The sequence below is a fragment of the Electrophorus electricus genome, chromosome 3, assembly GCF_013358815.1.
Source record: "Electrophorus electricus isolate fEleEle1 chromosome 3, fEleEle1.pri, whole genome shotgun sequence".
Classification (NCBI taxonomy): domain Eukaryota; kingdom Metazoa; phylum Chordata; class Actinopteri; order Gymnotiformes; family Gymnotidae; genus Electrophorus; species Electrophorus electricus.
The window spans coordinates 19,917,362-19,942,716 of NC_049537.1; the positions used below are offsets into that span (position 1 = coordinate 19,917,362).

The window sequence follows — 25,355 nt, forward strand, 5'->3', positions numbered from 1 at the left end:
AGTCATTCAGGAACAGGTATGCATCACTGGCTTAATTAACCACTGTTGCATTAGTCAGCTGCTGCTCTGTGTCTGAAGGCTGATGCTCTTTTAAATTATTGATACTAAGGAAATGTGAACAACAAAGCAACCGCCCACCCCCCCAAAAAAAAAACAAAAACAAAACAAAAACACGGGTATAAAGGTACTATGGCTCAGTGACCAGGACAGGGGTCAGTGAGATAATCAGGGAGCCCTGGGTGAGAATGCAAGAGTAGACTTGGGGGGAAGGTAGCAGAAGTAGGATTGGGGGAGGTTGAGATCGAATGTCCACTGTAAATGGTTCATTTCACACAGCTTCCCCCCCCCCCCCCCCATCTACTCTCACTAAGGCTGAGGCACATGACACTGTTTTCTGAGAAGAGGCCCTCTCTCTGAAGGAGCCTAACACAAAGAGACTGTTGACCTGCCTTTGTAGGACAGTGAGAGGGTTTCTGCTCTGACTCATACACACACACACACACACACACACACACACACACACACACACACACACACACACCACTACTCAAGTGTTGAATGAACTCCTACACAATTTGTCCATTTGTATTCATTCCTGGTGAGAATTCAAGCTTGAGGAGTTTGCAGTGTCTCATGTGCTTTTTAAGGCAACAGATCCAAAGGTGACTTCTCCACTTCCAGAGTTCATGCGGGCATCATTCAAGTCACATGTCCTCCAGTCAGCCCAAAGCAGGCAACACTGTCAGTTTAAACTATCATATCCTGAGTTACTGCTTCCACTGCTGTTTGTAGGTACACCAAAATTATGCAAAAATGTATGTACAAAGTTCTGGATAAACCTTTTACATTAATTTTGGTAAATTATCATCTCTTAATTGCCCCTGAAATCATTATGCTGTGTGTGTTCCTAAAGTCATAGCCACAAGTTGGTATCTAAGGGGATAGATTTTTCAGATGAGGTCATGTTCCTTGTTTACTGACTTCATTTAATGAATTCTAGCTACAGTATAAAGCCACATAAGGGTTTGGCCATAAATTAAGGCTCACGTTCTTATCACCTTAGGTCCTTGAGGATTAAACTTAATGCCACAAACGATTCTGTTGTGCAAGGTAATTAAACTGTGATGCTGTAATATAAAACACAACATGTCATTTCCCTGGTTCTCTAACATGACACTGGCAATTAAATGTCAAATCAAAGCAATATCAAAGTGGAATAAAATCTTGCAGTGGAATAAAATCTTGCAGCAAGTCAGTAGTAAGTGGCTGTAAGGTAATACACCTGTAAAAGTACTGAATGTGTTAGTTTACCAAAGCAGTCATTTTAATTCTTTAATTCTTTAATTCTGCACAAAGAGCCAGTGCTATAAAATGTCTATACAAGCCAAGCTATGAACCTTTTGAGTCCCGATTCACAGAAAGGAATGTGCAGCAAGTAAGCCCTTTGGAGAACAAGGGTTCTCGAAACGTTCACAACCTGCATAAAACCATATGCCAGTGTGGCCCAGTGTCCACGCCAGCAGACTTTAACCACATCATGAGTTCACCGAGTACAGTAAGCAATATCCAAATCCCTCACTGATAAACCTGACACTTGCAGTTCACAAAATAGCTAAGATTCCATAACATTTATTTACCCATTACCTTATGTAATACCCATAACTTTGCAGGAGTTAGAAATAAACTGGATTTGATCTGTTTGATTTTTCTTTTAACTTTGATCATATTTTTCATTACTTCTGTTTTTACATTTGTGTAGTCATTATCAGTACAGTTTGTTCAGATAAAGGGTGTTACACTCCAGTACTTAAGGGCTGGAGTCCAGCACAGTTTAGTGATTTCCCTTCTGTAACACACCCAGCAGTTAACAAAACAAGTAGGTGTGCTGGATCCGCCCTCCAAGACCAGAGTTGGACGGTGCTGTTTTAAACACTTAAAAACACATTTCGCCTCCCACTTTATAATAATCCATTCATGTCTTACAATAGGAATGTCCTATCTTTTTTTAAATTGATTATCAGATGGAGGAAAAAATATCGAGTTCCACTCCAAATATTACTTCTCCCAGGGAGCACACGTCATCACTGATAAATATGTAAGTCGCTCTGGATAAGAGCATCTGCCATGTTCTATAACTGTAAAATGTTAATGTAAAATATTTTCACAACAAATGAATTAATAATAGAAACTGAATTGCTTTATGAAAATCATAATTGCACTGCAATTACAGACGAAATGTTGCCGCTAACAACCAAGGTCATGCAGTTTACTCAGCAGTGTTTACATCTCCAAAGGAGTCACTGCTAAGAATTTGATCTGTCCGTTTGTATATTGTTCTGTTGTTGTGCACGAATTGTTGGCAAAGTTGGTAGTTTACTAAATCGCTTCTTGTATGTATTTATGGATTTGCATTGTTCACCCTCGTCTGTTGCTTCTTTGCACCATGGTTCCAGGAAACTCGCTCCTTACTCAACACGTGGTTGTGATAAGAAAGAATGACAATAAAGCCTGACTTGACTAGCAAGACAGTACTGGACTATGGATGTGTTTTTGTTTTAGATTATTGTTTTAGCCTATTGTTCTTCCTAAACCTTTAACAATCGAGCAAGCAGCGACAGATGAGCAGGGGGTTAAAGTAGGGACTTCTCCACTGCAGCAATTTAGTTTCTGTGTCTTTGATAATATGCTACAGTGAACTACTCTGATCTGAAAGTTTAGGGTTACTAATAATAAATAAGAAAGTAGTCACTCGATTTAACCGGTATGCACTGCTTGTTTTAAAACTTACTAACAGTAGGCTAACACAAAATCGAAACCATTTTTTGAGAGAAGAATGAGGAGAAGAAGATGGAGGTTGGATGCAGATGGCCCAAGATGGTCTTAGTGTGGACCCTGCTGCCTTACACAGTGGCTCTGTGTACTCTGCGAAGTGGAAGGGAGAGAGCATGCATTAAAAGAAAAAACATATTAACAGGTGATTTTACAGTCAGACTGGAACACACATTTAAACATGCCCAAGAGATTAACTGAGTTATACATTCAGAACTAGATAGTGAGAGGGCGAGTGTTAGTCTGTGAGAGTGCAAAACTGTCAGTCAATATGATTGATTTTAAGATATCTGACTTTATTCTAGTACAGAGTTTTCCCCAGTCCTGGTCCTGGAGTGCCTATCCACTTTTAAATGTTGGCAGTTTCCAACATACCTGACCCAACTTGTCTGCTATATAACAAGGCACTGAAGAGTTAAAATGAGGGAAATCACAAAAAACAGCCCCAATTTTTTTTTTTTGCAAGTGATATCCAGCGCATTTAATGGAAAATACTGTTCTAGAATGTTCCTTTCAAAGCCCCAAAGCTAAAAGCTGCTGAGACTTTGATGATGTTTGAGATAATGTACAGCAGTGCCCTAGGGCATCAAACAATTTACAGTATCTGACAAAGTGAAGGTCAAAGCTGTTTTGCTGTTGTTATGGAGAACTTGTCTCTATGTTACAAAGATCATCAAAGAGAACAAAGTAGTGATAAGACATGCTTCTCATATGTCATTGACACAGACAGCTGATAAGATATTTAGATCAGATTAGCTAGGATCCATGCTATACTGTACAGAAAACCAAGGGGGCTTTAAATTTAATAGGCTAATCTGTGTATTTTTGTTCAGAGTCAAATGTATACATGAGATATCAGAGTGTGTATGTAATGTGTATGCAATGATTTTGTTTATGTAATGACTGAATCTATAATACTGTAATCCTGCATCTGTATTTGTCCTGCATGTATTTGTTGTAGCAAGATTGTAAAGACATCAGAGACTTGGACTAAGTTGTTGGTAGCTACAGGAGCACAGTAATTGTATATTCTTCATGTTGTTTATTTTCTGATAGCTTGTGGTGCTCTACTTTCACCTCCTGGCGCTTGCTAGCACCCCCCTGTGTGTGTAAAGGAAGAGTGACTGCACCAAGACTTCTGTAGCACCTCCTAGTGGTCACATACCACAAAGAATAGATAGACCATTGACCCTGAGATGCAGAAAAATTAAAGTTTGAGAATTTCAGAAATTTCAAGATAAAAAAAGTCTATTGGATGAAAAAACAAAAAACATGTCATGTGGTTACATTTTTTTTTATGGAATGTCCATTAATAGAGGACAAGACATATTTTTTGTTTCCTGTTCTGCATAAGTCCAAAGGCCCTTCTACAACATCAGCAACAACTCAATCACAGAAAACAATTTCCATTTCCTGTTTCATCGTGACATCCTATAACAGCTGATCATGAGATCACACATGCCCTCTACACCCCTATTATTGTTGTATTCAGACACAACTGCAGGTCTGGGAAAGCTCACAAGACACTTGTCTTTGCTTGACCACCTCATGCAGCTGTTCTGGGGATCTATCCCATGGACTGTGGAAGCCATGAGAACTGGTTTGTTGCCCAGCCACTTTCTCAATGCAAGCTCCTCATGTTTTTTTTACAACCATTCCAGGGACTCCTCGTCCTTTCTTCTGAAGCTTATAAGCAGTGGAGATCTTTGCCTTGCATTCTGAAGGGATCCTGTTTTTCAGGACTGTTCCTGTTGCTGGCAGACCTTTCATGTGTAGGGCATTAAGTATCTTGACTGAAGTAAAGTACCTGCCAAAGAACAGGTCAGTCTCTGAAATCTGAAGCAATGCATTTCCTCCAGTTCCCAACTTTGCATCTCTAAATGTGCTTTTGCCTCTGAAAACTTTGACCAAACCATCTGGACTGGCAAGAATAAAGAATTTCAAACCTGTTGAGTTTGGCTTCCCTGGAACAAACTGACAAACGGGGCAACAGCCAGTAAAAGAGATCATTTGTTTATCTATAGACACCTTCTCTTGTCCTAGCAGATTAAAACATCCCCACTGAACTCTATTCAGGAGAGATCTCGTTTCCACAGGACATCATTATTTTTATCTTCATCAGAAATATTGAGATCATTAAGTGAGTTCCTACTCTTAAAGAATCTGTCTCTTGTTGTAGGTTCTGCAATTATAGGGACCCTTGTCTTAGCTGCCTTGTACATTCTCATTCTGGGGTATCCAAGCCAAGCCATGTACATGGACACTCCAAAGAAGGTTTTTATTTCTTCAGGAGCGATATTGAGGCTGACTCCTGTGACCAGAACCTCACGTTGGTTTGTAAATGCAGACATATCTTCAAAACCCTGGTCATCGATATACTGCTTATAGTAATTCCAGGCCATCCATTCAGTATAGCTTTGGACACTGTATAACAGAGGCATAGCTTATGACTACACATTAAACACACTTGTTCCAGTTATCCATTTAGTAGTAAGAGTATCACTCTAAAATAGTACTAAAATATTGAAGGTACAAACAAATTGAGAACCTATATGCATAAATAAATACATAAAGCAATGACACAGTAATGTATTTAACTGATGTTTGTTCTAACCCAAACTGGATAACAAGGAGTGTGATAATCCTTTCTCAGCTCATCCTGTACTGCTTCCTCCTCATCCTCTCCTGAACTTTTACCATCCTCTACAAGGTTCCCTGTTTCATCTGAAAGCTCAAAATTTGACTCTCCTACCACAATCTTTAGCAAAATGTTCTCTGCCTCGGTAAAACACCTGTGATACCATTAATTTCATATAACAACAGATTTAGCAAGTCCCAATGTTCACCGCTAAGGACATCAAAAGGGCATGCTGTTAGATGCTGAGAATGCTGAGAATTTCAGAAATTTCAAGATAAAAAAAGTCTATTGGATGAAAAAACAAAAAACAAAAAACATGTCATGTGGTTACATTTTTTTTAATGGAATGTCCATTAATAGAGGACAAGACATATTTTTTGTTTCCTGTTCTGCATAAGTCCAAAGGCCCTTCTACAACATCAGCAACAACTCAATCACAGAAAACAATTTCCATTTCCTGTTTCATCGTGACACCCTATAACAGCTGATCATGAGATCACACATGCCCTCTACACCCCTATTATTGTTGTATTCAGACACAACTGCAGGTCTGGGAAAGCTCACAAGACACTTGTCTTTGCTTGACCACCTCATGCAGCTGTTCTGGGGATCTATCCCATGGACTGTGGAAGCCATGAGAACTGGTTTGTTGCCCAGCCACTTTCTCAATGCAAGCTCCTCATGTTTTTTTTACAACCATTCCAGGGGCTCCTCGTCCTTTCTTCTGAAGCTTACAAGCAATGGAGATCTTTGCCTTGCATTCTGAAGGGATCCTGTTTTTCAGGACTGTTCCTGTTGCTGGCAGACCTTTCATCTAAATGTGCTTTTGCCTCTGAAAACTTTGACCAAACCATCTGGACTGGCAAGAATAAAGAATTTCAAACCTGTTGAGTTTGGCTTCCCTGGAACAAACTGACAAACGGGGCAACAGCCAGTAAAAGAGATCATTTGTTTATCTATAGACACCTTCTCTTGTCCTAGCAGATTAAAACATCCCCACTGAACTCTATTCAGGAGAGATCTCGTTTCCACAGGACATCATTATTTTTATCTTCATCAGAAATATTGAGATCATTAAGTGAGTTCCTACTCTTAAAGAATCTGTCTCTTGTTGTAGGTTCTGCAATTATAGGGACCCTTGTCTTAGCTGCCTTGTACATTCTCATTCTGGGGTATCCAAGCCAAGCCATGTACATGGACACTCCAAAGAAGGTTTTTATTTCTTCAGGAGCGATATTGAGGCTGACTCCTGTGACCAGAACCTCACGTTGGTTTGTAAATGCAGACATATCTTCAAAACCCTGGTCATCGATATACTGCTTATAGTAATTCCAGGCCATCCATTCAGTATAGCTTTGGACACTGTATAACAGAGGCATAGCTTATGACTACACATTAAACACACTTGTTCCAGTTATCCATTTAGTAGTAAGAGTATCACTCTAAAATAGTACTAAAATATTGAAGGTACAAACAAATTGAGAACCTATATGCATAAATAAATACATAAAGCAATGACACAGTAATGTATTTAACTGATGTTTGTTCTAACCCAAACTGGATAACAAGGAGTGTGATAATCCTTTCTCAGCTCATCCTGTACTGCTTCCTCCTCATCCTCTCCTGAACTTTTACCATCCTCTACAAGGTTCCCTGTTTCATCTGAAAGCTCAAAATTTGACTCTCCTACCACAATCTTTAGCAAAATGTTCTCTGCCTCGGTAAAACACCTGTGATACCATTAATTTCATATAACAACAGATTTAGCAAGTCCCAATGTTCACCGCTAAGGACATCAAAAGGGCATGCTGTTAGATGCTGAGAATGCTGAGAATTTCAGAAATTTCAAGATAAAAAAAGTCTATTGGATGAAAAAACAAAAAACAAAAAACATGTCATGTGGTTACATTTTTTTTAATGGAATGTCCATTAATAGAGGACAAGACATATTTTTTGTTTCCTGTTCTGCATAAGTCCAAAGGCCCTTCTACAACATCAGCAACAACTCAATCACAGAAAACAATTTCCATTTCCTGTTTCATCGTGACACCCTATAACAGCTGATCATGAGATCACACATGCCCTCTACACCCCTATTATTGTTGTATTCAGACACAACTGCAGGTCTGGGAAAGCTCACAAGACACTTGTCTTTGCTTGACCACCTCATGCAGCTGTTCTGGGGATCTATCCCATGGACTGTGGAAGCCATGAGAACTGGTTTGTTGCCCAGCCACTTTCTCAATGCAAGCTCCTCATGTTTTTTTTACAACCATTCCAGGGGCTCCTCGTCCTTTCTTCTGAAGCTTACAAGCAATGGAGATCTTTGCCTTGCATTCTGAAGGGATCCTGTTTTTCAGGACTGTTCCTGTTGCTGGCAGACCTTTCATCTAAATGTGCTTTTGCCTCTGAAAACTTTGACCAAACCATCTGGACTGGCAAGAATAAAGAATTTCAAACCTGTTGAGTTTGGCTTCCCTGGAACAAACTGACAAACGGGGCAACAGCCAGTAAAAGAGATCATTTGTTTATCTATAGACACCTTCTCTTGTCCTAGCAGATTAAAACATCCCCACTGAACTCTATTCAGGAGAGATCTCGTTTCCACAGGACATCATTATTTTTATCTTCATCAGAAATATTGAGATCATTAAGTGAGTTCCTACTCTTAAAGAATCTGTCTCTTGTTGTAGGTTCTGCAATTATAGGGACCCTTGTCTTAGCTGCCTTGTACATTCTCATTCTGGGGTATCCAAGCCAAGCCATGTACATGGACACTCCAAAGAAGGTTTTTATTTCTTCAGGAGCGATATTGAGGCTGACTCCTTTGACCAGAACCTCACGTTGGTTTGTAAATGCAGACATATCTTCAAAACCCTGGTCATCGATATACTGCTTATAGTAATTCCAGGCCATCCATTCAGTATAGCTTTGGACACTGTATAACAGAGGCATAGCTTATGACTACACATTAAACACACTTGTTCCAGTTATCCATTTAGTAGTAAGAGTATCACTCTAAAATAGTACTAAAATATTGAAGGTACAAACAAATTGAGAACCTATATGCATAAATAAATACATAAAGCAATGACACAGTAATGTATTTAACTGATGTTTGTTCTAACCCAAACTGGATAACAAGGAGTGTGATAATCCTTTCTCAGCTCATCCTGTACTGCTTCCTCCTCATCCTCTCCTGAACTTTTACCATCCTCTACAAGGTTCCCTGTTTCATCTGAAAGCTCAAAATTTGACTCTCCTACCACAATCTTTAGCAAAATGTTCTCTGCCTCGGTAAAACACCTGTGATACCATTAATTTCATATAACAACAGATTTAGCAAGTCCCAATGTTCACCGCTAAGGACATCAAAAGGGCATGCTGTTAGATGCTGAGAATGCTGAGAATTTCAGAAATTTCAAGATAAAAAAAAGTCTATTGGATGAAAAAACAAAAAACAAAAAACATGTCATGTGGTTACATTTTTTTTAATGGAATGTCCATTAATAGAGGACAAGACATATTTTTTGTTTCCTGTTCTGCATAAGTCCAAAGGCCCTTCTACAACATCAGCAACAACTCAATCACAGAAAACAATTTCCATTTCCTGTTTCATCGTGACACCCTATAACAGCTGATCATGAGATCACACATGCCCTCTACACCCCTATTATTGTTGTATTCAGACACAACTGCAGGTCTGGGAAAGCTCACAAGACACTTGTCTTTGCTTGACCACCTCATGCAGCTGTTCTGGGGATCTATCCCATGGACTGTGGAAGCCATGAGAACTGGTTTGTTGCCCAGCCACTTTCTCAATGCAAGCTCCTCATGTTTTTTTACAACCATTCCAGGGGCTCCTCGTCCTTTCTTCTGAAGCTTACAAGCAATGGAGATCTTTGCCTTGCATTCTGAAGGGATCCTGTTTTTCAGGACTGTTCCTGTTGCTGGCAGACCTTTCATGTGTAGGGCATTAAGTATCTTGACTGAGGTAAAGTACCTGCCAAAGAACAGGTCAGTCTCTGAAATCTGAAGCACTGCATTTCCTCCAGTTCCCAACTTTGCATCTCTAAATGTGCTTTTGCCTCTGAAAACTTTGACCAAACCATCTGGACTGGCAAGAATAAAGAATTTCAAACCTGTTGAGTTTGGCTTCCCTGAAACAAACTGACAAACGGGGCAACAGCCAGTAAAAGAGATCATTTGTTTATCTATAGACACCTTCTCTTGTCCTAGCAGATTAAAACATCCCCACTGAACTCTATTCAGGAGAGATCTCGTTTCCACAGGACATCATTATTTTTATCTTCATCAGAAATATTGAGATCATTAAGTGAGTTCCTACTCTTAAAGAATCTGTCTCTTGTTGTAGGTTCTGCAATTATAGGGACCCTTGTCTTAGCTGCCTTGTACATTCTCATTCTGGGGTATCCAAGCCAAGCCATGTACATGGACACTCCAAAGAAGGTTTTTATTTCTTCAGGAGCGATATTGAGGCTGACTCCTGTGACCAGAACCTCACGTTGGTTTGTAAATGCAGACATATCTTCAAAACCCTGGTCATCGATATACTGCTTATAGTAATTCCAGGCCATCCATTCAGTATAGCTTTGGACACTGTATAACAGAGGCATAGCTTATGACTACACATTAAACACACTTGTTCCAGTTATCCATTTAGTAGTAAGAGTATCACTCTAAAATAGTACTAAAATATTGAAGGTACAAACAAATTGAGAACCTATATGCATAAATAAATACATAAAGCAATGACACAGTAATGTATTTAACTGATGTTTGTTCTAACCCAAACTGGATAACAAGGAGTGTGATAATCCTTTCTCAGCTCATCCTGTACTGCTTCCTCCTCATCCTCTCCTGAACTTTTACCATCCTCTACAAGGTTCCCTGTTTCATCTGAAAGCTCAAAATTTGACTCTCCTACCACAATCTTTAGCAAAATGTTCTCTGCCTCGGTAAAACACCTGTGATACCATTAATTTCATATAACAACAGATTTAGCAAGTCCCAATGTTCACCGCTAAGGACATCAAAAGGGCATGCTGTTAGATGCTGAGAATGCTGAGAATTTCAGAAATTTCAAGATAAAAAAAGTCTATTGGATGAAAAAACAAAAAACAAAAAACATGTCATGTGGTTACATTTTTTTTAATGGAATGTCCATTAATAGAGGACAAGACATATTTTTTGTTTCCTGTTCTGCATAAGTCCAAAGGCCCTTCTACAACATCAGCAACAACTCAATCACAGAAAACAATTTCCATTTCCTGTTTCATCGTGACACCCTATAACAGCTGATCATGAGATCACACATGCCCTCTACACCCCTATTATTGTTGTATTCAGACACAACTGCAGGTCTGGGAAAGCTCACAAGACACTTGTCTTTGCTTGACCACCTCATGCAGCTGTTCTGGGGATCTATCCCATGGGCTGTGGAAGCCATGAGAACTGGTTTGTTGCCCAGCCACTTTCTCAATGCAAGCTCCTCATGTTTTTTTTACAACCATTCCAGGGGCTCCTCGTCCTTTCTTCTGAAGCTTACAAGCAATGGAGATCTTTGCCTTGCATTCTGAAGGGATCCTGTTTTTCAGGACTGTTCCTGTTGCTGGCAGACCTTTCATCTAAATGTGCTTTTGCCTCTGAAAACTTTGACCAAACCATCTGGACTGGCAAGAATAAAGAATTTCAAACCTGTTGAGTTTGGCTTCCCTGGAACAAACTGACAAACGGGGCAACAGCCAGTAAAAGAGATCATTTGTTTATCTATAGACACCTTCTCTTGTCCTAGCAGATTAAAACATCCCCACTGAACTCTATTCAGGAGAGATCTCGTTTCCACAGGACATCATTATTTTTATCTTCATCAGAAATATTGAGATCATTAAGTGAGTTCCTACTCTTAAAGAATCTGTCTCTTGTTGTAGGTTCTGCAATTATAGGGACCCTTGTCTTAGCTGCCTTGTACATTCTCATTCTGGGGTATCCAAGCCAAGCCATGTACATGGACACTCCAAAGAAGGTTTTTATTTCTTCAGGAGCGATATTGAGGCTGACTCCTTTGACCAGAACCTCACGTTGGTTTGTAAATGCAGACATATCTTCAAAACACTGGTCATCGATATACTGCTTATAGTAATTCCAGGCCATCCATTCAGTATAGCTTTGGACACTGTATAACAGAGGCATAGCTTATGACTACACATTAAACACACTTGTTCCAGTTATCCATTTAGTAGTAAGAGTATCACTCTAAAATAGTACTAAAATATTGAAGGTACAAACAAATTGAGAACCTATATGCATAAATAAATACATAAAGCAATGACACAGTAATGTATTTAACTGATGTTTGTTCTAACCCAAACTGGATAACAAGGAGTGTGATAATCCTTTCTCAGCTCATCCTGTACTGCTTCCTCCTCATCCTCTCCTGAACTTTTACCATCCTCTACAAGGTTCCCTGTTTCATCTGAAAGCTCAAAATTTGACTCTCCTACCACAATCTTTAGCAAAATGTTCTCTGCCTCGGTAAAACACCTGTGATACCATTAATTTCATATAACAACAGATTTAGCAAGTCTCAGTGTTCACCGCTAAGGACATCAAAAGGGTATGCTGTTAGGTGGTTAAACATTTGTGAAAATGTAAAAATGCCACGATCAGTCCCTTCCACCTTCCGTTTTCCATTTTTTCCATGTCTTTGTGTTTCGTCCTCACATTGTTTGATTGCGTACATCTGTCCCTCGTGTCTAGTTCATGTATTTAAACCCTGTTGTGTGCCTTGATCGTGGCTGTTCATTGTTTGTTTCGCTGTTTCATGGTTTCATTGTTTCATGGTTTCATTGTTTGAATTAATGTTTGATGGTTGTTTCTTTGTATTCCATGCGTGTGTGTTTATCTTAGCCTTCGTGTTTCCTAGCCCTGAGTTTTCCCCTGCCTTAGTTATAGCCGGCTTCCCTAGTTTGCCTTCGTGTGTTTTCGTTTTGTAATGTATCCCAGCACTCTCCGTGTCGGCTCTATGAACCTGACTTAGGATTTGCCCCTATTAAATCTCGCTCCTCTCAGCACATGCGTCCGCGTCCTTACCGCTCAACGTTACAGAATGAACAGCCACGATCAAGGTTTAAATACATGAACTAGAAACGAGGGACAGGTGACCGCAATCAATATGAGGACAAAACGAAACCATGGAACGGAACAAAACACAAAGACATGGAAAACACGGAACATGAAGATGGAAGGGACTGATCTTGACAAAAAATTGCTTTGAAAATTAGCTAAAACATTTTTTGTACATAAAACATATAATCTATAGGCTAGGTCTTATGAGGGTCAGGGAAATAGATTTGCCACCATAAGAAGCATGTACAATCCTACAGAATAAAAGAGTCATTTTACAGTGCCCCGGGGTGTTCCACTAAAAGAAGACATTCAGAACAACATGGCAACACCCACATTCAGAGCACAGGGGCTTTCTGGACTGCATCCTGTTAACCCAGTGAGACATGAAATATACACTCCACAGAGCAGTCATGCCAACTGCTGATTACTTCAGAGATCACAAAAAAACCTGGGCTGCAGTGAGAGAAATCTCCAAAGATAATGCAGGCTTGTTCTGCCTGTGTGGAGAAAAATGCTAAGCCATGGTTTCAAAAGCTCAGGATCCAAGGAATGCATGAGTCAGATCTCAAACACCAGTAATGACCAGAAATCTACACTTCAGAAAAGAACCTGAGTGCCAAATGCCATAAGACCCAGTTCTCAGTAGCTGAACTGATCTGATACAAAAATCAAATCTAGAGCAAAGCTTTAGCAAGACTTAATAGTTGCAAAGATTGCCAGGTGATATATGAAAAATAAACAGAGAAAATTGTCAACAAGTAAGGTGGGGTTGAAAAATCCATAATGAATGAAATTATGTTGGCATACATCAACATAAACCAACTAAAAGCAATAAGTTGACTGTAAGTCCAATTTCCTGAAGAGCTGTATAGTTGTGACTACATGTATGAAAGCGAGTGTCTTCAGGCTTCTGAATATTTCACGTCATCCATTCAGCGTGTTGTGCCAGATCTTAGATTTTGAGTTTTTTCCCCCTCATTGTCAATAAAGTTTAATTATTTACCACTTCAGGGAAGACTTGTCTTCTCATCATTTTATCTACTTCACATCCTGAGAAAATGTGCGGTTAAGAATCAGACGAAGGCAGAACTTTGCCCGACTCTCTCCAAGAATGCTGTCTTTAACACAAGTGAAAGTTGTCCAGGGCAGAGTGCAAACACATGGGGAAAATTAGCTCCAAGCTCAGCACTTTCCAAAGCTAATCTCAGATCCTTTGCTATCAGTATTTTTAGTCAAATTCTCTCCATGAAAACACACACTGCAGTTGTGTTAAGCAGTTGTCCGCCCTCCCCTGGAAAGCTTTAAGCCTCTAGAGCAGGTGACGCCTCTATGAGCTCTGCACATCAATGCTGATTAAATGTCAGAGAAGACTCCAGTACAGGCTTGGCAATATGCTTAGATGAATCCAGAACATTCCATTCTAAGTAACAGTGCGGGGGGGGGGGGGGGGGGGGGGGCACATGAATATGTTCATATAACATATACAATAATGTCAAATATGAAATATCTAATATTATATAATACTCTGTGTAGAAATTTGTATGCTCCGAAAAGTGAAGCACACAAAGAGGCCAAACAAGCAAATAACAAAAAAGTCGCCATTAAGGTTCTGGGTTTGATTTCCAGGGAGCACATGTACTGTCATAAGTATGATATAATTTAATCTAAAGCAAATGTATGACATACAATGTATTATTGTATACAATGCAGTATGTTAAAGAAGGCTGGCTCTGTGCTTGGAACTACAGATGGTTGTGGAGAGAAAGATGTTGCACAAACTGATCAGAACAATAGGCAACACAATATACCCCTTACACAATCTACTGGACAGACAGTGGAGTGTATTCAGTTAGTGGCTTCTTCAGATCCGCTGCAATAAGGACCACTACAGGAAGTCAATCCTACCCACCGCAATAACTATTTACAATGACTCACTGTTAGCGAGGAGACTCCTACTCTGTGTTTCTAATACATATATCACACATCATTTATCACACTGCACATTTTACTTTACTTTTTTTGTTTTACTTTACTTTTTGTACTTTACAGTATTTACACTATATTTTTGTATTCCATTTGTGTACATTCCTGTTGCAACACAGAAATTTTCCCTTGGGTATAAATAATACTCTATAATAATAATAATAATAATAATAATAATAATAATAATAATAAATAAATAAATAAATAAATAAATACAGAAATAAATACAGAAATAGATAAGTACTCTCTATCTCTTTCTGTGATGTTGTAGCTGGTAGGCGTCATCTAGTGGTGGAAAGATGAACTGCTTGTATATGTATTTCCTATTCCCCCAGTTCAAAGCTCTTATGAAAAGGTTTTGTAATCAAGTAATGATTAAAATATTTTGGTAAATCATTTTCTTGTGCTCCAGTGCTTTACTGCAATACTGCAGACAAAGACAGTCCTATGCTCACCATAGGCCCCTCTGATCAAAGAAAACAATATTAGGGTGCAGTACTGCAAACAGAAAATAAGAGGAGGTTTATGTGTGTGCGTGTGTGCGTGTTTGTGCGTGAGTGCGTGCGCGCGCGTGTGCGTGTGTGCGTGTGTGGGTGTGCGCGTGTGTGCGCACGCATGTGTCTTCTGATCTCCAATCTATTACAAATACACCTACAATTTTGTCACGCAAACAGGAGAGCTAAGATTGGACAACAACTGTGCATTATGGCACAACGTTAGGTAAAGGTCTTAGTAATTGTCTAGAACTGTACTGGCTCTGCTTTAGTCTCGGTCTAAAGCAGCTATCTAGCCCCACTAATCCCCTTAAAGGAAGGCAGATACACTGATCAGCCCCTGAGCACCACTGACAGGTGAAGTGAACAACACTGTTTATGTATTAGGCAGCAAGTGAACTGTCAGTTCTTGAAGTTGATGCTGCCAACAAGGAAGGTGGCTAGATGATTGGGTCATAGCATCTCCAATACGGCAGGTCATATGGAGTGTACCCATTATACAGTGGCTAGTACCTATCAAAAGTGGTCCAAAGAAGGACAACTGGTGAACTGGTGACATGGTTACCAAAGGCTCATTAATGTATGATGAGGCTCATATACGAGGAGTGAAGGCTAGCCCATCTGGTCCAATCTCAAAGAATCGGAGCTCCTGTAGCACAAATTGCTGAAAAAGTTCATGCTGACTATGACAGACAGGTGTCAGAACACACTATATATTGCAGCTTTCTGTATAAAGGGCTATGTATCCGTAGACCTGTCAGAGTGCCCATGTCCACTACTGAAAGCACCTACAATGGGCATTTGAGCATCAGAACTGAACCATGGAGCAAAGGAAGAAGGTGACTTGGTCTGATGAATCATGTTTTCTTTTACATCGTGTGGACGGCTGGGTGTGTGTATGTGGGTAACAGAATGCACTATGGGAAGACAAGCTGATGGAGGTATTGTGATGCTCTGGGCAGTGTTCTGCTGGGAACCGTTCGGTCCTGGCATTTATGTAGATGTTACTTTGACATGTACCACCTACATAAACATTGTTCCAGTACAAGTCCACCCCTTCATGGCAACGGTATTCTACAATGGCAATGGTCTCTTTCAGCAGGATGATGCATCCTACCATACTGAAATAAATGTTCAGAAATGGTTTGAAGAACAAGACAAAGATTTCAAAGTATTGGCCCAAATTCCCAAGATCTCAGCTCAACAGTGCAGAACGACCAACAACCAGGACAACTAACAGTGCAGAACAACCGACAGCTAGGACAACTGATTAAGAAGTTCTGAAAATGCCATTAAGAATATTGTAAAGTATAGATGAATTTCAAACATTCTTCCTAATTTACCTTCCTAATTTCAAACATTTATTTTCCTAATTCCTAATTTCCTAATACTCTCAGAACATGTCCTGTTGTATACTTAATGAATTTGGGATGTTGACTAAAATTACTAATGTGTATTATGAGCCAAAAACTAAGCATAAGTATACTGGAAAGAAAACCTATATATACTTGATCTATATGTGCTTGATCTCGGTGGATGCACCGTTGCGCCACACTTACTGTGTTTTGAGATGTGTAAAATATTTCTATGGGGAGTAAACGGCCATGTTTTAAAATTCAGAATATCAGAGTATGCATTAATTTTCTCTTTATTTTTCTTTAGTGATGTGTTATTGGTACCAGTTTTTGCTCTATGAAGGAAGCTCAATACACTTGATTTGTTAACTCAAAAGGGAAAGCTGAGATGTTCCATCTATTTTATTTTTAAAAGTGAAATGTTATTCTATTCACCTCCATATTTTCTGCTAGCTGGAGCAGTTGGGTTTAGATCTACTATTGGGGCTGGAAGTTATTATATATGAATATATAAGAAGTTATTATATATGAATAAGGTAAAAATGCCTGACAGACAAAATGTGCACAAGCAGTCCAAAGCAGATTTAGCCATAATATATATATCTGAGCTACGACAACCGCTGTTCTCTACTTAATAGCTTACTAGCAAACTTTCCCATAATTACGTAAGTAAAAACAACAGAACTCAACACCGGGTTTAGCCCCCATGGGAGGCTCCAGCGCTACAGGTGTGATCCCTGCTCCCCTGTACCCAGTGCAGCTCAGCTGGTGATCACGACCCTGATGAGGGAAAATGCAAAACTGCAAAGTGGAAGCATCCCACGGGAGACATTGCTAGCGATCTCAGGGCTTGCTGGTTGTGCACCACTGCTCACTTCTTGCTAGTCATCAAAGGCTAAATAAATATAGTTAACCAATTAGTTACAAGGTTTCAATGCATTTCTGAAGCTTTATTATTGAGCTACTATATGTTGGTCCTTCCAATTCAAGACGACTATCTGAACGAAGCCTGGACTGATAGTCAGAAATCTATCTGGTGAAGAAAAAAATCTTTGTACGTTGGCAGATGAGGGTTAAAATGATAAAATGTCAAAAACGTTTTTAGTACCTGGAAGGATTGAATATACTAGTATTTAGAAATGTCGTGTATTTTAGTTTTAAATGCTTGTCTTTTTTCTTTTATGTGTTATGTTACTCAGCCAACAGGGCTTTGGAAGTGGTGTCTGAGTGTAGGGCTAACTTCACCCATGCTGTGGTATTAGTGATCCAGATTAGCTATGGCATCTGCTTGGATTTAGATGGGAGCTTTCTTATCCAGCTGCCAGCTTTCGGGCTCCAGAAGGCTTATATAGCTGTGATGTAATTGGTTTTCAGCCAGTATTACAGTATGTCTATGAATAGATATGCGTCACTAGACTTTTTTTAAAACAGCAAAACATGGTCCTAAAGCAATATTTCACACTAGGTCAGTGTCCATGTTTATGAGGGTCTCTCAGTTATTTAATTATGTTTGGTAACAGCCGTTCATAATAGCTGACCAGCTTCTTTCCAAGAACTTTAATAGTAACTATTAGCAGGTATCTATCTTAAATCTTCCTTCAGTCTATGACATGCACTTTTAGGTTTTCTGTTTATGTCAGTTGTTGGTTGAACTCTGGTTAAAAGAGTCATCTCTGCACATTCTGTTCAGGTATCGTAATCACTTAAAATGGATGGGATATTTGATACAGAAAAAAAAAACAGCCAGTGAACAGTTCCTAACCTGCACCAGTCGAAGCTTCACTTTCACATGACCTTGAAACCCACACAAGTATTTAATCTCTTTATGGCACATACAGCCTTTCTTTTCACCCCTTGCTCAATTCTCTCTCACTCTCTCTGTCTCTCTATCTCTTCCTCTGTGTATCTGTGTCTCTGTCTGTCTTTCTCTCTCCCTTCTGCCCCTCCTACGTCAGCACTCTTGTGTTTGTTGGCTGATGATGGTTGTGGCAGAATAGGCTTATGGCGCATCACTATAGCAACTGTGAACGGGGAGGCACTTGAGTGCGAGAGGAGTGAGGGAGGAAGGCAGTGTGAATTAGTCCATTCTCTCTTCAGGCAGAGCCCGAAGCTGGCTAAGCTAGATGAGCACTCAAGGGAGAATGAGGGAGCAGAGCTACAGGAAAGTGGGCGGACTGCACTGAAAAAAAGAAGACCAGAGAGAGAGAGAGAGAGAGAGAGAAAGAAAAAGAAAGAGAGAGAGAGAGAATACAGAATGTAGACAGGCAAGATTTGCAATTTGTAATCTGTAATTCAAGGATTTACAAATCCCCATTCAAGTGTATTCCTTCTCAAAGTCTGAAGAGAACAGAGTTTAAAGTAAGTACCAAGGATAGTGGCTTTGTTTGAATGTTTGTAAATACTTAAACTACTGGCAAATCTCATGAATGTCTTTGGCTTGTACGCATAATTACTGTCAACACACATGGCAACTTTCTGAATCTTTTCATTCTCTCTCTGTTATACACATTTCATTTGGAAAGGACGGTTCCTTTTTCCATGCCACCAACAGGATTTCTGTGTATTTATACTGTGTTAGCTCACACTGGCTGGAGAGGCAGTGTGTACACGGCTCTGCTATTGTTTGGGTGGATGTTTATATGCAGATCCACTGATTTTGAGTGACTTTTAAATGTGTCTCCTGTACTGATGTATTGAAGTGAAATCCTGAGCACATTATCTTCCTGTGACTTTATTTAAATGCAGTGGTGTCATGACACACTGTGTGTAGGGCAACACATTATGAAAAGAAATAAGGCTGCAAACAGTTTTTTATATGAAAATGCATTTTGAACAAATTCAATGTTTAATCATCTGTGGGATAAAATGATGTTAGCATAATTTTAAGAGTGTTACCTAGACTACACACAACATTCTAGCCTTAAAAGCGGTGTGTAACTGTATGCACAATACTAGTTTATTATAGTTTCTCACTGGGACCTACACTTTAAAAATTGCAATATTTTGTGTAAAGCTTTCAATAGTTTTCCATATGAGTGAAATACACTGGCCATGTCTTCAACTTATAGTGTAGCTGGCGAGTATGGTGTGTTGACATTACCTGCCATGGACTTTCTTATAGAATTGTAATCTGTGGTATAATGTTGTGTCTTTGTAAGTATGTTCAACAATCTTTCATTATATTTTAATGAATTTATACACACTGCATAATACACTACATTACAGCTTTTCTTCTGTTATTATTATTAGTAGTTGTTGTTGTTGCTATTCACGTTATTTGTCAGGTTTGTTGAAAGCAACAGAGCTGCTCTTAGGCCAGTACGAGGCTTAAGATAAACAACACATATGGATATCTGGTGTTTCTTTTTTCGGCCTCACACATATTTTTCTGTACTCCTCTAAGAAAGGTTGAGGCAGCCCTCCAATATAAGTGTCACACATTCACACACCATGTCTTGGTTCGGCTGGAACGAGTCGCAGTACCGGAGCCCGCGGCGCCAGCCGTCCGAGATCGTCACGGATACGCTGATGCTGGAGCTCGGATGGCAGATAAAGGAAGCCGAGCGACTGCAGCGGGAGCGAGATAACGAATACCGGCGACTCCAAACCGGCGTGGACTACAGCTGGCTAATGAGCACCCCGCGAAGCTCTTACGATATCAGCCCGGGAGAGAGACTGGGCCTCGAGGACCTGTGCAGCAGAGTGCACCCTTCGTACTGTGGTGCCGTTATAATCCGGTAATTACACACCCCCGCGTCCCGCTAAACTGTATAGCTCTGGAGAAACTAGAAATGAGCATCTTCAGATGCAATTGTGAGAATCCTAATGTTTCTTTTTTTTTCTGCGTAAAGGTCAGACTAAAGATCAAAATGTTGGAATCATTTTACCATCTGGGATTAAAAATTAAATGCATTTTACGCAGGAATGTTTGGGACTCATGCTGTCCACATATGAACAGCCCATCACTTCCTGTTTTCTCATTATTTAGACAGAACGACAATCATCATGACATCTTGTGAACAGGTGCTTGTCCCCAAATTGGAGCTCGGAACAGACGTAATCCCATTACAAAATGTTTGAATACATTTCTTCAAGCTAGTTTAATGAATTAATAATTTAATGTTAAGAGTTCAAATAAAATAATAGAATTTATTCTGGATCCTCCTCAAGATAAAAAGAAAAAATGAATAACATTGGTGAGGCCCCTTTAATGATGTGGATGGGACCCAAATTCAGATGTCACACGTGAGACAACCAACTAATGACAGCACATTTCTGAGGATGCTATATCTGCAAATAAAACAAACAAACAAACAAACAAACAAATAAATAATACATTTGAATGAATGAATGAATGAATGAATGAATGAATGAATGAATGGACAGCCACATCCAGTATACGTAAAGCCAAACTGTAAGGAACATGACAGCATCTGCACAGAATGAACAGCGTAACTGTCTTAGCGTGGTTCTGAAATTTATTTTCCTCAAAATATCTAAGCACTTCCACAAATGGCACTAAGCCTTGTAGAGCACCTGCAAAGTAAGAAATAAATTAATCAAGAATACATTAATAATAAAATGGCTTAATCTTGAATAAATGAATAATAAAACTAGTACAAAATCAAAGAAGCTGTCAAGCAATAGGAGGAACTGACAGTTCAGCAGCCCCCAAACACCTTATAAATGCAGGGTTTTCAGTCTTTTCACTCCCACCTGAGGACATAGAAAAAGCTTTCCACATCCATGCTGGGAGGTCCGTCAAGGCGAACAGGCACACAGCTGATTCAATTGTGGACATAAAACCAAACATGGTGTGCTATTTTAAGGCTTTCTGGAAATTTTCTTGGCCCTCTGTTGAAGATGGAATAAGACAGGCAGTGCTTTGCTCTCCAGACACACCATGAAGACGTTATCTTCTTTGGTATTGATGAGACATGGGCTCATCATGGCAATTAACGGAGGGAAGTGGATATACACATGACCTGAGGGAACAAAGTATCAGTCTTGATGTATGGATTTGTACTGTCAGATTGGGAAATATTTGACTATATCAGATGGCAGCTCTCTATGAGGGCTACTAAGATACTGTCACTCTTCTAAACCTGAAGAAAGGGTGTTTTAGATCAAATCTGGTTTTGTGCAGTTCTTTGAAGTGGGTGTGAAGAATTGATGGAAATGACCTCCAGCATCAGTGTAATGTGGACAGATTCAGTGGATGCGTTTAAGATCTGTGGGTTTTAAAAATCCTGGAGATTGATATTTTCCTCCCTTTCCAGACCCATTCAGCGTTATACAAGTCAGTCACAAACATCCAGTAGGTCACATATACAGAATTGAACAGTTGGCGATCTTCTCTCACATGTGTTCAGCTGTTCTCTCTGGTCAGCTGTTCAGCTGTTCTGTCACGTTGAATAATGGCTGTTCAGGATGATATAGCGGTTGGCATCATGTAACTCAGAGCACGTTAACCCTCATCAGCCGAAGCTGGTTGCTATCATACAGTAAGGAAGTCCTGTTAGTGGGTGGAAATTTCCAGCGCCTAAACTGTGAGAAAACTGGTTAAAAATAAAATAAACTTTTCCATCTTGTGTTTGCAGGTTTCGCCAGGTCCTCATGGAGAACGAGCCTGAGGTGCAGGAGGTTTCCGGACTGTTCCGCTACACTCTGCTGGATGAGCTGGAGCGTATCCAGGAGGAGCGTGAGGCGCAGCGCCTGGCCCGGCAGTGGAACAACAGGCGCTCCGTCAGCCTGTCGCTGCTCAGTTTCAAGTCCCGCATGCGCATCAACCCGTTCGGCAGCTCCGTGGGCCTCACCTCCAGCGGGCACGGAGCCGAGGAGGGCGGCAGAGAGGTCCACACTGTGTGCGGGGATGTGGAGAAAGGCCAGAGGCAGACAGCCGACAGGGCACAGCGGGTGTGGAGTATGCCTGACTTCAGACACAAAGGGATCAATGGCAATGTGTAATGGCGACTGGGAGTGGGAGACTTTGGGTAACTGCTGAGTTTCTCAAGAGTCTTAGGCAGTTACTAAGGCTTTGGAAATGCCACGCTTAAGGTTTAAGTTCAGTAGTAAAACTGAAACAATAAACCAGCAAATACTGCTGTCACAGGACATTTTTGCACAATAATAATCAGTCTATAGGCTACATTATATCTAATCTGAACACTTCCATATTTAACTATTACAGAAAATATACTTTATAAAGCCTACCCACAGAAACCGTGGAATTTTGTGCAATAAATTAATCTTAATTTGACACAAGTTTCTTTTTGTAAATTGTAACTGTAGCTGTAACTATTATTTGGGGTTTGTTTACATATCGACAATTATACTTTAGATATGTGAATTCCAAACTCCATAACAGCAGCAAGTATAAAATGGTTAACTGGTAAGGACTTTACTTAAAGTGTCATTATCATGGCCAATTGAATTTCCTTTACTTTACTGAAATTAGGATTTTGAAGAAATATATAAACATTGTTTAAGTTTCAAAAGATACTCTTCACTCCCATTTTGAAATTATTATTTCACTCATGTCATGAGAACAAACTCATTTACACATCTCAGCCTGTTCAGTCTACAATTACTTACATGGCAGATTTCAGGTCTGTTTCAGATGGGAAGGCTTTTTAATGAATCAGAATACAGGGCAGCGAATCAGGACAGAGCTTGTTTATCTTATATCAGTAAAAGAACAGCCTGTTAAATGTTTAGGGATAAAGATAGATTGTAAAGTGGTCATCTAAAAATGAATGATGACTTTTTGGAGTATAAAGTAACATAAATGTTGTAAGTGGACATCAAGGAAAAATATAAATTATAAGATAAATATAAAAATCTATAAATATAAATACATTTTTATGTTTAAAAAATTCTCTTAGGCCTGAACAAAATTTATATGTGGTCCAGAAATGGTAAGCCATATGGCTGTTACCCAAGTGTTACCCAAAGGAAAAAACTGATCTGCTAAGTCCTGTCACTTTGATGTGTCACATGGTCCCACCGCTCTTTGACTTTATATACAGTGGCAAATTAGTCTTCATTTAAAATTAATTTGTGGCACTTAAGAGTTTGTGATGTTGATACTGACAGTCGCTGGGGAACATCCTTCTTTCTCTCAACCATCTTCCTCCTTGATTGCCTCCTGTTTTAGTCAATGTACCAATTTTTTAAAATTCTGATGTTATATTAAATCATTATTTATTTACATGTGATGGTACCTAAACATCACCAGTTACTAATTTCTTGGCATTATTACCTATTAATTTAACTACTGACAACATTTTTATGAATGACACTTCTTGATGAATCGGACAAGCGGATTTATAAGGATTTTTCTGGGTGTCAAATATGCTAATTTAGGATTTTGATGAATGCATGCTTTTGTACAAGCAGAGCATTTTAAAAGGGTCATTTACAACAATTTATTGAATGTATGAATTTGATGTGGTACATCATTTGAGCTGTATTTACAAAAATGTATGAGAAATTTAAGAATATGGAATTGCTCTTGCTTGAGGCCCAATATTTATTACTTTATACAATATTTATACCAACTACACTAGAAAACATTACATCAGGGTCATGTTGTTCATCCTTCTTTAAATGATTCATTGTTTAGATTATATAATAAAACAGGAGCTTTAATGGAAAGTCCTATGCCAGTTTGAGGTATTAGTTCATAGAAGTGTTTTGACAATAATGATCATGGCTGGTTAAAATGAGCATAAACAGTATTACACTGGCCACTTTATAAGGTAAATTATCTTATAGGTGTATTTTATAGTGGTACAAATATAGATCTAATTTTTCAGATATTGCTTAGGTATCTGACTACTCAAGTAATTAGTAAACCTGACCAGAAAGCAGGTATTGCGCTGATATGAGTGTATCCAGCACAGTAGCATTGCTTGAGTTTTTGTTATTCTGTCATTCTGAAGAATCTGCCTTCCAAACACATACCCAGCTAACAATGACAGCCAAAACTAACCAATAAGGAGATGGGAGGATGGTTAACACAAATTTCATATGAAAACATATTTCTATTGCCCATCCTATGAAATGTTTCCAATCAATGAATGTTTCTCCAAATGGGTGGTGAGGGTATTTTAACAGTGCTTTGTGTGGATTTGCACTTTGATCCAACAAGCCGCAAGCTAGAACAAAGTCAAAAGCCTGAATGCTTATCCCAATCTATTCACAGAAAATCTCTAAATTACAACTTAAATGACTGAAGGAAACATACATCACTTATGCAGTGAAGCATTAATACTTCATTATTAACCACTGCAAAAGTAAAGGCTTTAAGAGCACAAAAGCTCTATTCAAGGACACCGCTAGTCTTATTCAAGTTATTGATCTGATTGTTGCCAGTGACCAACTACAGGTTATAGAAATAGGTCAACACTTTGGTCATTGTTCATTTGACATCTGCTTGGTTTCTAGTTATAAGGAGATTTCCTGTTAACAGGTGCTGGCTTACAACCTGAAATGAAAGCATGCCACAAGTTGTATAAAGTATGGAGTATATTTTGACAACCATAAAAAAAAGACCACCATGTACAACATCTTATGGTGAGACCACTGCAGGTGTCAAAACAATTTTTACAAACTATTTTACAATTCTATAGCAATACACAATTAATCTAACCTGCTTGCAAAAGCAAAAGGCTGACCACTTCAAAATTTAGATAATAGGCTTCCTGTAGGTACTTTATATTTTCACTTGCATCACGGTATGAAAACATGAAACAGCACTGACATACTATTGTGATTCAAGATGCTGTCAATTCTAAACATACCAAGCCTTATTTGGTATGTCTACATATTCTCATACAAAGAGAAACTATTTCTATATTCAATTCTTACCCATGTAAATTTAGAAGAGCAAAACTTCAATCATAG

The 25,355-nt window shown here is 39.2% G+C and overlaps 1 protein-coding gene across 4 annotated transcripts; it reads left to right on the top strand.

Annotated features, from left to right (window-relative positions):
• Positions 1-1,982: 1,982 nt before the first annotated feature.
• rd3 (retinal degeneration 3, GUCY2D regulator) lies at positions 1,983-24,875 on the top strand. 4 transcript variants are annotated; one of them, XM_035524680.1, is made up of 3 exons: positions 1,983-2,095; positions 19,856-20,185; positions 22,049-24,875. In XM_035524680.1, the coding sequence occupies exons 1-3, from the start codon at positions 2,022-2,024 to the stop codon at positions 22,413-22,415; spliced, it is 771 nt and encodes a 256-aa protein (XP_035380573.1). In that variant the 5' UTR covers positions 1,983-2,021; the 3' UTR covers positions 22,416-24,875. The 4 variants fall into 4 exon arrangements, with proteins under 4 accessions (XP_035380573.1, XP_026857496.2, XP_026857494.2 ...); XM_027001695.2 differs by having other exon boundaries at positions 2,031-2,095; positions 19,852-20,185; XM_027001693.2 differs by lacking the exon at positions 1,983-2,095 and adding an exon at positions 18,406-18,806 and having other exon boundaries at positions 19,852-20,185.
• The last annotated feature ends 480 nt before the right edge of the window (positions 24,876-25,355 follow it).